The sequence below is a fragment of the Terrapene carolina genome, unplaced genomic scaffold (genome assembly GCF_002925995.2).
Source record: "Terrapene carolina triunguis isolate 2854851 unplaced genomic scaffold, T_m_triunguis-2.0 Scaffold96, whole genome shotgun sequence".
NCBI lineage: Eukaryota > Metazoa > Chordata > Testudines > Emydidae > Terrapene > Terrapene triunguis.
The window spans coordinates 16,900,231-16,916,370 of record NW_020664447.1 but is presented as its reverse complement, the minus strand read 5'-3'; the positions used below and the strand labels follow the sequence as shown (position 1 = coordinate 16,916,370).

Here is a 16,140-nt window from a genome sequence, read left to right as displayed (position 1 = left end):
GCATGTGTGCAGCCAGTTTTGAGATCACTTCATAACTCCCATATAACAGATGGAGCTGTTGAAATTTCACCTGAGTTCAAATCTCTTCAGGTCTGAAAAGACTGAAGAACTGAACCAAACTGAGGAAACAATCTTCTCCTCTGCCTGGTTTCGGAGCAATAACAAGATTTGGTTTTTAATTGTGTTCCTTATGTTCTCCACAGATTAACAAGAGACACCAAAGCAAAGATTCTGTTTTCTTCAGGGATGGTGTCCGACGAATTGACTTTGTACTTTCTTATCTGGATGATCCAAATAAAGAAGAGGAAAAGAAGGCAGTAAGTTTCTTTTATGATATCTTCTGAATGATGACCTAGCATAGACCTGAACCTCCTTACTAAGCCCTTGGAATCATTTACATGAATTGGACTATGTAAAATCTCATAGCTTGGAAAGAAAGTTCATGCAATGTACTGAAGTTTCTGGTGTGGAATTTTATTGTGAATTAGGACTGATCCTGCAAAGTGCTGATCACGCTCAGATCCTGCTTATTCTCAGCACCTTGCATGACTGGGTCCTTAAGCCTAACTAATGATGATAATATTTTCTTCATTTAATGATATTGCCCTATACACCTCTATCCCAATATAACGCGACCCTATATAACATGAATTCGAATATAACGCGGTAAAACAGCGCTCCGGGGGGGCGGAGCTGTGCGCTCCGGTGGATCAAAGCAAGTTCAATATAACACGGTTTCACCTATAACGCGGTAAGATTTTTTGGCTCCCGAGGACAGCGTTATATCGGGGTAGAGGTCTAATTAGTATACTGATGGTGAAAAATTTCTAAGTAGTCATAATGAAGCCTTTCCTTTTTCGAGAAGCATGAACTGTAATCAGACTGATGTACGGGAGCAACTGAAATACTTTTATACAGAAGAACTGCAGCCTGATTCTCCTCCCATTGATGACAGTAGAATTTTGACTTCAGTTAGAGCAGGACTGGACCTGCAGATGCTGCACTGATCTACTTTGATTGTCCTTTTAATACCGATAATGGAACAGCAATCAGTGTCAGAACATCAAAAGCTGAGTTAAAACTAAAAAATTACTTTGCAAACTCAATTTACAGCAGCTCTAGGTTCCTGGAAATTGAATTATAGGATACTCGCATAAATCTCAGGTTTCTTTGAAATTGCTGTCTTCAGCTACCTTCAGAGCTCCAGATACTCTTCCTCATTATAAGGCTCCTCTTTAGACACTTTGTCTGAAATAATAATGTTTAGTTTCTTGTACTTTGTGCTAAATCTCATCTGTCTGCCCAGAGCTTATTAAAGGGGATGCCTCTCTTCTCATGTTTTACCCTGGCAGTTGTGATCTACTGATGCTCGACCTTACTGTGGAAGGCCCTTGAATTTGGAACTAACTGTTGCTCATTGGTTTATTGACCTTCGGAGCATGCTGCAAAACCAATCTATTTTGCAGGCTTATCTAGTTTGAAAGGGGTGAATGGGGTGAATGGGGCTCTGGCGAAGGGGTATAGTTTTGTTGATTGAGAAGGATAGTGAATGTGGCCATTAGTTCAACAGTGTGTGCTTTTAAATGGTATTGTACGTGAGCTCAAGAGACATGGATTAGTACATTCAGTAAATCTTAAAACAATTTAATAAATAATTACATAAATAAATGTAGGCATCTTTTCCCTTGAGAAGCCAGACTGAACTGCTGCATTTTAATAAATGTTTGCTGCTAGTCCTAGCAACTTTTGGTCTGGATTTCCTCATTTGGAAGCATAGTGTAAAAATAATCTTATCTTACAAGATTTTATTGAGATGAAGATGACTGTGTCCTTGGAATCTGGAACCCAAAGGAGCAAGAGGTTCTGATAAAACTTTTAGTTTAGGAGTGGAAATAATCCACCCTGAAACCATGAGGTAATTTTTTCCCCCTCTGCTTGTAACAACACTGAAAATGCTTGGCTCCCGAGGGTGATAGTGCACAGAGACTAAAGCTGACTTAGTCTTTTGGTAGTCACTGGAAGGGGAAGGAATCTTGATTCAGATTTTCCACTATTTAACGTACAGAGTCAAAGGGAAAAATGCTTCAAAGGGAAAAAATCCAATTTCAGAAAAATTAGTGGCTTAGCCAAGTGCTTTTATGTAAGCAGGTGTGAGTTATTAGAATAATGTTTTAGTGTACTGGTTAATAGGAATCATCATTTTATGATGAATGACATGCCTGGGGAAAGACGAAATAAGGCAGGCACCATGAGAAAAAGTTACACTTGATGATACAGTGTCCAGGTTTGATACTGTTGTCCCTACTACTGTGAGTAAGAGCTGCATGACTGGGTCCTGCCTTTCCACAGCTGATCTGCACAATATTTATTTAACAGTTAAAGTGTCTAAAATGTAATTTTAGGGTTTCACCTACAGGCATTCCTGCATTAAATTAATTTGGTCTATTTACCTGTGTGGGCCATTGATGACTCGCATATCCCTCTACATCCTCCTGAGGTTTCTGTGATGGATGAGGTCTGTGTGAGGCTGTTAGTGGAAGAGCTTTTATTCCTAATTACTTACTTTATACTCCCGGCACAACAATCTCAGCGCCTGCCCCTTCTAGGCTCTCTGCCTGCATTTTGCCTCATTGCCAAAGTACTTGTAATTTATTTCCTTTTATTTTTATTATTAAAGCATTCTCATTCCTTTAAAAGCAAGTTTAAAGTGTTCCTGAAGATGGAATCTTCCATACAAGAGGCCATTAAGTGCAAGCGTGCTGGGTTTTGCTGCAAAGTTACAGTTGGAACTCAGCACTCAAGTTCCCAGCAAGGCAAAACAGCAAAGGTGGCGACAGTGGGCCACATTTCCGGAAAGAATCAATAAGTGATTTTTCTAATTATTTTTTTGTCTACTTTAATATTTTGGGCCTGACTTAGGCTGTTTACATTGTAAGCTCCGGTATTTCCAACCACAGGCATTTAAAAAAGAAGTCACGAGATTGGCCTAAAAATGCTAATATTTTTAAAGATAGTAAAGTTGGGGTTATTTTGGCTTTTTTAATATGTCTTCACTTTCTTGAGCCATTAGAGATTGCATTTGGAATAAGAAATAGGACTTAACTATATTTTTAAGCCTAATGTATATTTATGGTGCCAAAAATGTTATGTAAGTAACAATCGTATTTTTTCTAAGGGCATGTCTATACTTACCTCCAGAGCGATCGATCCAGTGGGGGTCAATTTATCACATCTAGTGAAGATGCGATAAATCGACCGCCGAGCGCTCTCCCGTCGACTCCGGCACTCCATCGGAGCGAGAAGCATACGCAGAGTCGACGGGGGAGCGTCAGGAGTCGACCTACCACAGTGAAGACACCGTGGTAAGTAGCTCTAAGTACATCGACTTCAGCTACGCTATTTTCATAGCTGAAGTTGTATAACTTAGACCAACTTAGCTCGCCTCCCCTCCCCGCCCTAGTGTAGACCAGGCCTAAGAAAGGAACTGCAAGGCTGGGCTCTTTAATACATTATTAGCTAAATTTATACTTTCCTATTAAGGAACGAATGCCTTGTTTAAGAGTTTGTGCTCCCTGCACTCTTATGCAAATGTTAATCCTCCTTTTAAACAAAAAAGTCCTGTGTTCTAGTTGTAGGAGGCAGAACAGCTGGAAAGATCAGTCCCTGACTTACAAAACCCTAGAATTTTATTCTTGTAATCTCAATAAACTAAAAAAAGCAACATCAAGAAAAAAATCAAAAGAGAATGCCCTTTCTTCTGACATAAGCACATCTGTTCTGCACTTCCCTGATCTTACAACCTAGCCTCCTTAGCAGCCCCAACCCAGCCAACGTGTCTGGAGAGAGTAGAGTTTTTATTACAGCAACAATCCTATAAGACCTTGCTTGTTAAAAAGCACTCTACTGCTTGTTTAAAAGCACTCTATTCCATTCTCATATTGATCCTTTGGCTTCTGCATATACAGCAGTATGATTCCCCAGACAGGATTATCAAGAGGCTTCCTCTTCTACCATATAGCAAAAGGAATAAAAAGATGGAAGAGGACGCCAGTCAATAGAGAAAAGAAAGAAACAGAAATACATACATGATGAATGGTTCGGCACTTCTGCTATAAACACAAACCCCTATATATTGGGCAGCACTAGTCAACCTCGGGAAACAAGAAGGAGGAGAGAGAGGCTTAATTACCAAGATTACAAGTGGAAAAAGATGAAATAAAAACCCAAGGCAGTAGTTAATTCAAAAGCACAATTGAAAGACTGCACACAATGCTTTCTCTCTAAGAATATGTCTACACTGCAGCTGGGACCCTGCTTCCCAATGTAGATAGACAGATGTGCTAGCTCAGCTCAAGCAAACATGCTAAAAATAGCAGTGTAGCTGGGGGTAGCATGGACAGCAGCTAGACCAGAGGTGGGCAAACTACAGCCCGGGGGCCACATCCAGCCCTTCAGATATTTTAATCCAGCCCTCAAGTTCTCGCCGGGGAGCTGGTCCGGGGCTTGCCTCGCTCCATGCCTTCCATGGCTCCGTGTGGCTCCCAGAAGCAGCGACATGTTCCCCTCCGGCTCCTATGTGTAGGGGCAGCCAGGGGTCTCTGCACGCTGCCCCCGCCCCAAGCGCTGCTCCTGGAGCTCCCATTGGCCAGGAACTGTGGCCAATTGGGAGCTGCAAGGGCTGTGCCTGCGGACGGGGCAGCGCGCAGAGCTGCCTGGCCACGCCTCCACGTAGGAGCCGGAGCAGGGACATACCGCTGCTTCTGGAAGCTGCTTGAGGTAAGCGCTGCCCGGAGCCTGTACCCCTGACCCCCTCCTGTGCCCCAACCCCCTGCCCTAGCCCTGATCTCCCTCTTGCCCTCTGAGCCCCTCGGTCCCAGCCCCACTCCCACCCCAGAGCTCACACCCCCAGCTGGAGCCCTCCCCCCCCCCATCCTGCACACCAACCCTCTGCCCCAGTCCGGATCCCCCTCCCACACCCTGAACTCCTCATTTCTGGCCCAACCCGAGAGCCCTCACCCCCTCCCGCACCCCCCAATTTCATGAGCATTCATGGCCCGCCATACAATTTCCATACTCAGATGTGGCCCTCGGGCCAAAAAGTTTGCCCACCCCTGCTCTAGCCTGACACTGGGAATGCTACCCTAACATGCTGCTTTGTAAATGTACAGCTCAATCAGTAGAGGAATGGAAGAATCTTAAGTAGTTTGTCCAATCAAATACAGTGAAACACAAATGCATTCAGTAGTGAAAGTCATTGATCAGCGGCATCTCTTATCTGTGTCCTGACTGAGGATATCACTTTGAAGAGTAATAACAAATACTAACTGATGTTCAAATGTCTCTGTGAGGTAGGTATTATAGCTACCGCCCCCTTTGATTAGATGGGGAAACTCAGGCACAAACAGTTTAGGGGTACGTCTACATAGCAGCAGCGAATCTCAGAGCGTGGATCAGCTTGCAGGGCTCACGCTCTGAGGCTAAAAATAGCAGTGTAGATGTTCCCACTTGGGGTGAAGCCTGGGCTCTGAGACCTCCCCCCTTTGCTAGGTCTTAGCTATTCCTTTTGGTAATTAGAATTTTTACTTCACACTATTTTAGGTCTCCCCTCACAAAAAAATTATGAATTAAAGCACAGATATGCACTATAGGTGCTTAAATTCACTCTAAGCCAAAACTTTCACTGTAAAAGTTGCCTCGGCACCTAAGTTTTGTCTCTTGGCACGTGTACTGCTGCCTCACACCAATGTCCTGCCTCATCCCCAGAGCAATCCACAAACCAGGGAAAGCTAGGAAGAGAAGCATCTTTCTCACCTATGGAGCCTGATCCAGTGGGCGTGCTCAGAGGCCATCTGTTGGATCGAATCTCATTTAGAATTTGGCTGGAGGAGGAGATGGGAGTGCTATTACCTACCTTATAAATTTTAGCCCAATGGTTAGAGAACTCACCTGGGATGTGTGAGACCAAGGCTATGGGATATTTTGGTATGGGGCTTCTTCAGTCTCTCCTACGGAAGCTGTTCCACTGTGGATAAATAATTAAAGAGTCAATGGAGCAGGGGAACTGGCCCCAGGGTCTCCCAGCTCCTGGATAAGTCCTCTATCCATCAGCCTATAGAGTCATTCTCTCTCTTGCTCTCTCTGGCCCAATGACTACTGATGTATTTAAATGCTCTAAGCACTGAGCTAAAAGCTATTAGGTGGGCATCTCTTCCTCCTCCAACCATTGTGTGTGGAGTGAAGCAGGGTCCTAACTCATTCTCACAAGAAACAACTTAGGTACCTTAGCCACCTGACTCCAGGAGAGGGTTCCTGGCTGTGAATCACAAGCAGATAGGGACCTCCCTGGAGCCTGGATTTGGGCACCTGTCTCCGTGAAAGGGATGGGGCTTAGATATACCCCTCTCCTTCACATCTTCCATTGGCTAGCTTAGGTGGCTCCCTGCCTAGCGTGCTGGCTTTTGTGGATCACATTCTTAGACACCTATCTCTCCTGATACATTGTATAGAGAACCCAGGGAGTATAGGAAGCCACCTAACTCAGGCTTTGTGGATTGCATTGTTGTTCCTGTGATTTTCGAGGCGCTTAAATCCCTTTGTGGATCCAGGCCCATATACAGAGCAGGAGTTAATACTTTGTTTAAGCCCAGCCCCCGAGTGAACCTGCTGCAATAAAAGGCTACCACCATAGGCCTGCCACTCCCAGCAAACTGTCTTCTCAACCTCAAACTCCATTGAATTGCAGCTGATGGCGTTGAGAGTTAGAAATACGTGCACTGAAGCTATGACTTTCCCATTCCATGTCCCCATACTATTTACTCCCACTTCCCCTCCATCAGCACAACTGAATGGGACCATCACATCTTAAATTTGGAGCAGATCAAACCTGTTTTCCTTCACCAATTCTCCCGGCAGGGAGACTAGGACTAAAGCCAAAGAAAAAGAGTGGTGCATTCACAGTTAAATGGCCTGATTTTCATCCTAGTCTTAATGGGACCTCCCTGCTTTTTACTCACAAAATTAGGATTGCAGGCACAGTTTTGTAACTGTAGTGTTTTGTTCCCAAAGTATACATAATTCAGGTGTCTCCTTTTTTGTGCCAAAAATCAGTTCAGGTTTTGAAATTTTGGCCTTAGAAGCACAAACGTCATTACACCAATTTCAGCATGGAGATAGGGTGAAATTCACCCCTGTATTTAGGGCCAGCACAAGGCCTATGTGCACAACTAATGTCCCTCTTAAGCCCTATAATGGGTAGGTGCTATGCTGCTCTCTGCTCAGAGTTTTATCCACAGAGAACAAATCACCGTCTGTGGTTTCATATGAATTAAGTACACACTCAGGCACTGGATTTTGTTTGAAAGGTTACAGAAATCCAGTGCAGTTTGTTGTTGTACAGTAATCTCTTGGGAGAGATGTGCAGTTCTCTTACTGCAGTACAGTGACTTGGCAAAATTGTACAGGCTAAGAATAGAAACATTCTTAGGAAAGGAATAAAATTAGTGACAGCCGGTTTCTAATGCTCATGTTTGCTTCAGGGAAACAGTTTGTTTTGCATAAATAAGAGTGGGATTAACTTCTTCATGGCATTTCAACATTACTATTCAGTCAAAGACACTTTAGATGATTAAAGCTATGTGCATCTTCTGTCTTAGCTTCATGCAAAACAAATCCAGATACTACAGATTTAGTGTTTTGCTGATCTCTAGCTCACACTAGGGAATCTGCCAAGTGAAGTCTTGAGAAAAATATGCTGTTAAGAAAATGGTCATACTTTTGAGGCCACGCCCTTAAAATGTAATCAGTTTGTTCAGTTCAGAGTTAATAGGGTGGTGTCTTGAGATAATCCTCAAAGTTACCCTTTGAAACAGATTTGTAAATATTACATCCATAAAAAGCTTTCTTATTAATAGAGCTTTCCTTATCACTCATGCAAAATGAAAGGGATGGACCTGAATAGAAAAGTTTGGATATGTATCCGATTCAACCCCTCCCAAAATCTGGATGTGTTTGTATCTGGGGTTTTGATTCAGGTCTAGTTTTTTTCCCATTTGATCTCCCCTGCCTGTTGATTCCCATTATCTCTACTATTGATCCTCTAATGGCTGTTGTGGAATGCTATGGTCTATGTAAACAGTGCTTTTTAATCTCTGGATTCAGTCCAACTCTGAGAAGTGTTAGCCTCAGCTGTCTTGGAAGTTAGACATTTATTTCTAATACTGCTTTGTCTAGGTGACTTTTCAGCAGGCAGCCATCTGGTTAGCTGTTTTAATTTTTCAAACCAAGCTGTCTGATGATGCAGGGAGATGCTGAGTATCCTTAGCATTCACAGAAGGCAAAGCTAGATAAAGCCCTAAGATTGAAATTTTTAGTAAATTTTAATCAAATATTCAGTCAGGCTGGATATATTTAAGAAATCTATTTGTGATTTATATTCATCGCAGCCTTACTGTATTCATTACAGGTTCCCAGTGGTCTAGCACATGTGAAAAGAGAGATTTAAAAAATAATTGATATCTCAGTAAGGGGTAATCCATAAAGTTACTGATTGCATTACCTTTTTCACTTTGAAATCCCACTTAATAAGCTCATTTGCATTAATGTATTTATTTTAAGTGCAAAACATAAACCCACTATCTTGTACATAGCTATATATAATTTTTATTCACAGGGGAATGGAAAAAATTACATGCAAAACATTCAAATCAGAATAATTTCCACAGTAAACCATTTTTTCTATGTATTGTACTTGGCTGTTCATAAGCCACATGACTGAATCCTAGCCATAAAGCTTCCTGTTAACAGAAGTCTAAATTATGTTGTAAGTTCAGCAATTTACTTTATATTTCTATTCAATACCTCTGACAGATAGTGTTTATTTTTCTGACTGATCTCACTATTTTATTTTTATACACACATTTACTGATTTTATTGATCAAAAAGAGCTGAGTTTGTTTTTTAAAAAGTTCTGACTAGACCTATTTATTTGGGACTAGAGAGGTGGTTTTCAACCTTTTTTCATTTGTGGACCCCTAAAAAATGTCCAATGGAGGGGATGACCCCTTTGGAAATCTTAGACATAGTCTGTGGACCCGCAGGGGTCCGCGTACCACAGGTTGAAAACCACTGGACTAGAGCATGCTCTTTACCACCCCATGCGGAGCACCCCAAACTTAGTGCCTCTGGGAGCTCTCATATGGAGAATATTTTATGACACCATTTTCTGGGGTGCAGAAATCTCCCTGTCTCCAAGGGCTAGGCTGGTGCCTGGAGGGGCTGAACCATAGTTTCACCCACTGCCTGCCCAGTTTTTGCTCATTTTCTCTAGGGAAGAGCCACTGATGTGAAACTCCTGCATACCCCTAAACATTGTGAGCTATGTTCTGGGTAGCTTTAATATTGGTTTTGGAAGGAGTGGGGCAAGGGGAGATCATTACTCTGTCCTATTCCACAGTGCATGACTATGGTACAGCTAAGCACAATCTGGCCTTCTCTGCATTATCACTTGGCAATTACTATTAAATGTAATATTTTATTGCTTTTTAAAGTAGAAAAAGTAAATACATTTCCAAAACGTAGGTCTTGGACTTGCATTTCTTTCACACTCAAAATTCAAATTGCTTCAGTGGGAGTTTCAGGAGCACAATATATAGAGGACTGACCTTTTATCTTTATGGGTCTGATCCTGCCAAGTGCTGAGCACATTCAGCAAAGTACTGAAAAACCCTGTTGGGAACTGGAGATGCTCAGCACTTCATAACACCAAGCCCCTAAATTCCTAACTGAGGGCCAAATTCTACATTCACTTATGCCCTGTGCAACTTCAGTGAAGTTAATGGGATTGCATGATGCCTAGATTAACACAGTATTTGGTCACATATTTCATTTTTTTTTTTTAAATATAAGAATGTTCGTAATTTTTCATAGGGCCCAAAATTACACAAATGGATTTCAGTCGGAACAGGAGTGGATGCTCTACCACACACCAAACTTTTCCAGCATGACAATCTGTTGCTCAAGAGTAGCGTTTTAAAATTTATCTTAAGGGATAATGTGCTGTAAAGTTTAAAAATTAATTTTACTCTATTACCCTTTTTTATTTACTGATTATTGTTACTAGCAAACAGCATAGTTATCAAGAGATGGATTTACCTTTATAATATATGTTTATCTTTCTTAGATAACTGATATTACTTATGTATGATATTAAACCTGCATTAGTCCCCCTGTTCCCATTGGACTTTGGGTCTAATTTTGGTAATCTTATCAAATAGGTTTTCATATCTAAGTCTACTTTAGGCAGTAAATTCATACTGGATCACTTTAGTGCGTATAGGAAATACACAATGGTGTGGTTTGAAATGAAAGTTGTGTTAGCGTAGATGTAGGATGGGTACACTTTGATCATGAAAAGCAAAGCTGGCAGTGAGTTTTATAGGTCATTCCATGAGTGCTGATTTTAGTTTATCCCACCGTCACAGTATCATGTATCGTGCATATAATGCATATGCAGTATATGCACGATACATGATAGTGTGAGGGTGGGATAAAGGTAATGCAATCAGTAAACATCTCTTAGAAACACTTAAGAGAGTTTTTAAGTTATTTTTTTAACCTCTGCCATAGGGGTGGTGTAAAGTTAGTGTAATTGTATAAATTAGTTTTACTATTCCTCTGTGGTTCTGGAATAACCCAAAGGGTCTATAGTAGAGGCAATAGTATGGGCCCCCATTTATAGTCCTGCAGGATTATGAGATAATGAATTTTTAAATTGTGACATTTTTATGTCTAGAAAAAATATTGCCCATCCTAAGCCTGGGACAGGGGACATTTGGGGGAAATTCCATTCTTGGCAAGAGAAGAAAAATTTTCCCTGGCAAGTTGACATTTTAAAAAAAATAAAAACATTTATGATGGTTTATTTGAAACTTTGGAGGAGTACAAAATGCCAGAATAAGTTTCAGAGAAGAGGAATTAGTGGACAGAGGACTGGTGAGGTGATCAACGGAGCATAATAATTTCACTTATCTTATGGTTCTACAGTTTATTTCATGGGGTATTTTATATAAAATATATGCGTGTGTCACTTAGGACTGGACTCTCCAGTCCTCTGTATACCTGCACCTCCTGAGCAGCACAAAGGATCAAGCGACTGTCCTTAACTTTCCCACTGATGATTTTGCCAATATGTTTGAGTCCCCAGTGGGCATAGAACCAGCAGAGTTGGCTCCTAATTCTCCTCTTCCCCACAGGTTCTAATACAGGGGCTGGAGAGAGTGAGGAGTTATTGCTGGCTGATGCAAAATTAAAGCAGACCCCAGCTTGCTCTAAATTGTATGTAGGGCTGAGACTCAGAGACTGACAGCCTCCCATGTGCTCTATTTAGCTGAGTACCTGCCCCATAACATGGCATTGTTTTTAGATAAGCCACCTGAATGTAATGGCCATCATGCTATACAACCTTTTCATATGCATTGTTTTGTGTTGATTGGATCATCAACTCCGTGAATTACAATTCTGTTTGTATGCTTATGCTGGTATGGGAGACAGAGAAAATGTAAAGGTCAAAATGATTCCAGCTCAATACATAAAAAGAGTAATTAACCAAATCATAGAAGGAAGATCTATTTTGTCTCAATAGGAAATCAGTTTCTAGGAACAAAGGACTTGCCATACTGGATCGGGCTGGTAGTCCATCTGGCACAACACTAGATGTTTCAGAGCAAAGCTACTGTGATCAGTAAACATACTTATCTATTTAGCATATAGTACCATAAGACATGGGATCCCCATTTGACACACAATCAAATGCAAAAGGAGTATCCTGCATTTCCTTGTGTTCTACGGCATTCTTGCTTTACAAATTGCCTTCATACAGAAATAGTTATAGTCTAAAGGAAATTTAGGTGAAAATTAATTTTTTGATGTATGGCTCAAAAATATTCTGTAGAAATATCTATTCAGTTAAAAAAATATATCTAATTATAGTCCTGATCTTGAAAGCAGTAAGAGTTTTGCCAGTGATTTCTAAAGGAAGCAAGATTGGTATTGCTTATTTAATTTAAATGATAAATCCAATATGATAAACTAAGTATTTAATTTATAAATCCAGCATGTAGTGCAATTAGCGACTGTCACCAGGGCCACACTTCTCCTTTGCTCCAAAGCATGCATTGCCGTGCTCAGTCTTTTGCAAGGAGGTTTATTTGCTCAACAGGTTAACAAACAAACCAAAAAACAATCTTAACTCATTCCTTAGCCTCAGGCCACCCCTCCCAGGAGTCTCTAGTTCTCCTGCTTCTGGCAGTTTACCAGTCTGTCAGTTGCTCCCTTCTTAGGGCAACAGCCCCCAGGACTGCTTCCCTGAGCCCCTTACTCCAGGTTCCCACCACTCCAGTTTGGCTGTCACAATCCATCTCTCCAGTTGCTCACTAACAGTGCATTTATAGGACCAGGTGTAGCCCAGCTCTCTTAAATTGGCTGGATTGGGCTCACCTACTCTGGTCTAGGGAGCTAGTCCTAGGGTATGTCTATGCTACCTGCTGGATGGCGGGCAGTGATCGATCCAGCGGGGGTTGATTTATCGTGTCTAGTCTAGATGCGCTCTCTCATCGACTCCTGTACTCCACCGCCGCGAGAGGCGCAAGCAGAGTCGACGGGGGAGCAGCAGTAGTTGACTCAGCGCAGTGAAGACACCGCAGTGAGTAGGTCTAAGTACGTCGACTTCAGCTACGTTATTGACGTAGCTGAAGTTGTGTAACTTAGATCAATTCCCCGCCCCCCCCCCCCCCCCCGCAGTGTAGACCAGGCCTTAAAGTCAATACACAGGGACCAGCTACTTTGAGAGAGATTGGTGATTAAAAGGCAACAAGTAGAATTTGGGAAAAATTACTCTTTGGCATCCAACTTTGCTTCTATTTAGGCAACGACAAAACTCGTATTGACTTTGATGGGTACAAGATCAGACCCTATACACAGGGATACAGGGAGGGTTAAAGTTTTTGACAGATGAAGTAAAAATTGCCTCAGCTTCATTTTTTTTAGTAAAGTCTCTTTATTTATCCTCAGGAAAGAAGGCGAGAATTTGAGAAGAATCTACAAAAGGCTGGTCTGGAACTAGAAACAGAAGACAAAAAGGTAAAAAAAACAGTGTTCTCGTCCTAATGAGCAAAATAGGACCAAATAACTGAATTTTCAGATTGCTAGATAATACATTTGTTGGTCTGTTCCGACAAGATTTTATCCACCATTGTATCAGTGGTTCTAGGGGATTTCAGTACTTCAAACCATGTGAGTAACTGAAGTTAAACAGGCTAATATAGGAGCAATTTTTCTTGATAAGTATTCTAAGCACTGTGAGAAGAGAACTGTTGTGTTTCAGGAGGAAGTGATTGTGTTTTACTCAGTAATGAAAAGGAAACGGTCCCAAAATAACTGAATCGTGAGTTCATTTACACAGGGAGACCAGTGTAAAAAGGAAACTCTGCTTGGGCCAGATTCTTCCTCCAGCACCTCCGCACGGCATACCAGTAACATCTGTTGAAGTCAATGGGAATTACTCATATCCTGTGGGGGATTAGGATCAGGATGGGGAAAGGCTTGGGATGGTAGTTGTGTCCATTTGTTTAGTGTTACTTTTCTGCCTCATATGATTGGGACAGCAGGGGGAGTGCTTCTCTGATCAGTGTTATCCTTACTCTACTTGAGAATAGGTGGAGCAAAATAACTTCTGACAAAACCAATGGATTCCATGAGACCCAGAGATGGGGCTCCAGTAAACCAGGGATTAAATATTACATTTTCCAGATTAAATATTACTGTTTTAGAGTCAGACCCTCACATATACTATGTGCAGAGAAATTCCAGCAGTTTCAGTACACCAATCCTAAAACTGCCCTCTCTGCCTGGGAGATGGCACAGCACCATTGCATGCAGGGAGTTTTGACTGCTGTGTGGGTTTTTTATACCCTGCATAGCCTGCTCTGTAGAACCACACCATTTCCAATGCATTCAGTGTCTTCTGTGGCCTTTAAGTAGGCTGGAGAATTTGACCTTTAATGTACAAGTTTGATGCAGTTTGAAATCTCCTCATAAGCCTCTAATCAGTGCAAAGAGTACAGATACCCACTACCATCAATCATACAAGCTTTCTGGCGGAGGGAAATTTTTCCTCCTGTTTTTTCAGAATCAATGTAAGCCTTTAAGATAATTTTAATCCAAAAAAACCCCCCGCCTCAGTTTGACCTCAGGCTTAACTCTTCTTGTGCAGGAATCTGAAGATGGCAAAACTTATTTTGTGAAGATCCATGCCCCATGGGAGGTTCTGATCACATATGCTGAAGTGCTGAACATTAAAGCACCCATCAAGGAAAATGATATTCCCCCTACTGTAGAGAACCCATTGGACTGTATGCTTGGACCATTTAGGCTACCGGAGAAGGTGATGCACCCTGAACCAGACTACTTCACGGCACCCTTCAGCAAAAGTAGGCAGGAGCTCTACCTCATTGACAATGAGAACACCTTCTTCTCACCATCCAGGAGAAACAGAATAGTACGTATCTCAACCCATCTGTTTACAGGTGCAGGCAGAATGTAACATATGCCTATGGGTGGGTGGGTGACTGGAGATATGTGTGATCACATATCAAACACTAAGCTGAGACAGCCATTTGAGTTCTGAATCTACAGAAGGTCAATTACTTTGATGCTGTATGGTACAGTATCTCTGGATGTTGTGTGATGAAATCTGATGTCTATGTATCTTTCTAAATACAGATGGCATTTGAGAAACCAGTTCTCATCCAGGGTGGGACAGCTGGGGCATCCTTGTTCCAGCTGGAGCCTTGAGGATCCTCTAATTTCCCCTATATTGCAGTTACTGCAATGCATTGCCTTTGAGGGGGATTGGACAGTCCCATCAGCAGTGGTCCTTCATCCATCAGTGGAGTGTGGTATTAAACCATATTATAAAAGAAGAGGATTAAACTCTCTGTGTTTGCATTTTAGGTGTACTATATCCTAACACGGTGCCCCTATGGAACAGAAGAAGGGAAGAAAAAGTTTGGAATTAAAAGATTGTTAAGTAATGGCACCTATACAGCTGCTTACCCTCTCCATGATGTAAGTATTTTAGCTTTACATTCCCAAAGGTATAGCACGGTCCAGCTTTCCTCCCTCATTTGCTTTGCCTGCTGTGACATTACTGTTTCCAGTCGAAATGTATTTGGTCCCCAACCCCTTCAGCTTTTATTAGGCACTCTGATCTCCTGCCCTGCAATGCACAAGGAATATCTGCCAGCCCTATTATGCTGTTTTTGTATGCATTACAGTGCTTTTCCATATACTCAAGTGTATTGGGTTTACCTAAGTGTTTCAGTCACAGAGTTCAGTATTGTGATTCACACTGAAATGTATTTTATAAATGTTTTTATTTTACATTGTGAGATAAATTATAATAGTAATGTATTACAAAGACAGATGAAAACAAGGAAATGAATAACATCTTTAGCTGAGCCCTGTGGGTCATATCTATATGTGGTATAAAATGCCATTGAAGAACTTACACCAGGGATAAATTTGGCCCTAAAGTTTTGCGTGGTCATTTCTCCACATCAGGATGCCCTCTGGTGGCATACTGTCAATATTGTAAAGTTTGGTTGCTTTCTCTGTTTTTTGCTTTAGGGCAGTGGTTCTCAACCTATTTACCATTGTGGGCTGCATATGCAGCTTTCTGTGTGTTCTGTGTATTATGTGCATCCACACAATATATATGCTACTTGTATGACCCTGTGGATGTCATATGGGCTGCAATTGTGTATGCGGGCCATGAGTTGAGAGTAGGGTGACCAGATGTCCCGATTTTGTAGGGACAGTCCCGATTTTTGGAGCTTTTTCTTACATAGGCACCTATTACCCCCACCCCCGTCCCGATTTTTCACACTTGCTGTCTGGTCACCCTAGTTGAGAGCGACTGCTTCAAGGTATGCTTTAAACACAGAATACCTGCATATAGCCCTGCAGCCCCTATTAGTGTAAACAGGAGGGAGCTGTGCTACTAAATACCAACAGAGGGTCCTGTGGCACCTTTAAGACTAACAGAAGTATTGGGAGCATAAGCTTTCGTGGGTAAGAACCTCACTT

General features: G+C 41.8%; 1 protein-coding gene across 3 annotated transcripts in view; it reads left to right on the top strand.

Annotated features, from left to right (window-relative positions):
• The window catches only part of ANO5 (anoctamin 5), a 97,810-nt gene that overhangs the window by 49,249 nt on the left and 32,421 nt on the right, over positions 1-16,140 (top strand). For all 3 annotated transcript variants that reach the window (XM_024214877.3, XM_029911478.1, XM_024214875.3), the window contains 4 exons: positions 204-317; positions 13,066-13,134; positions 14,267-14,551; positions 15,007-15,120. In XM_024214877.3, coding sequence (XP_024070645.1) covers positions 204-317; positions 13,066-13,134; positions 14,267-14,551; positions 15,007-15,120 — 582 coding nt within the window. The remainder of the gene's footprint in view (positions 1-203; positions 318-13,065; positions 13,135-14,266; positions 14,552-15,006; positions 15,121-16,140) is intronic.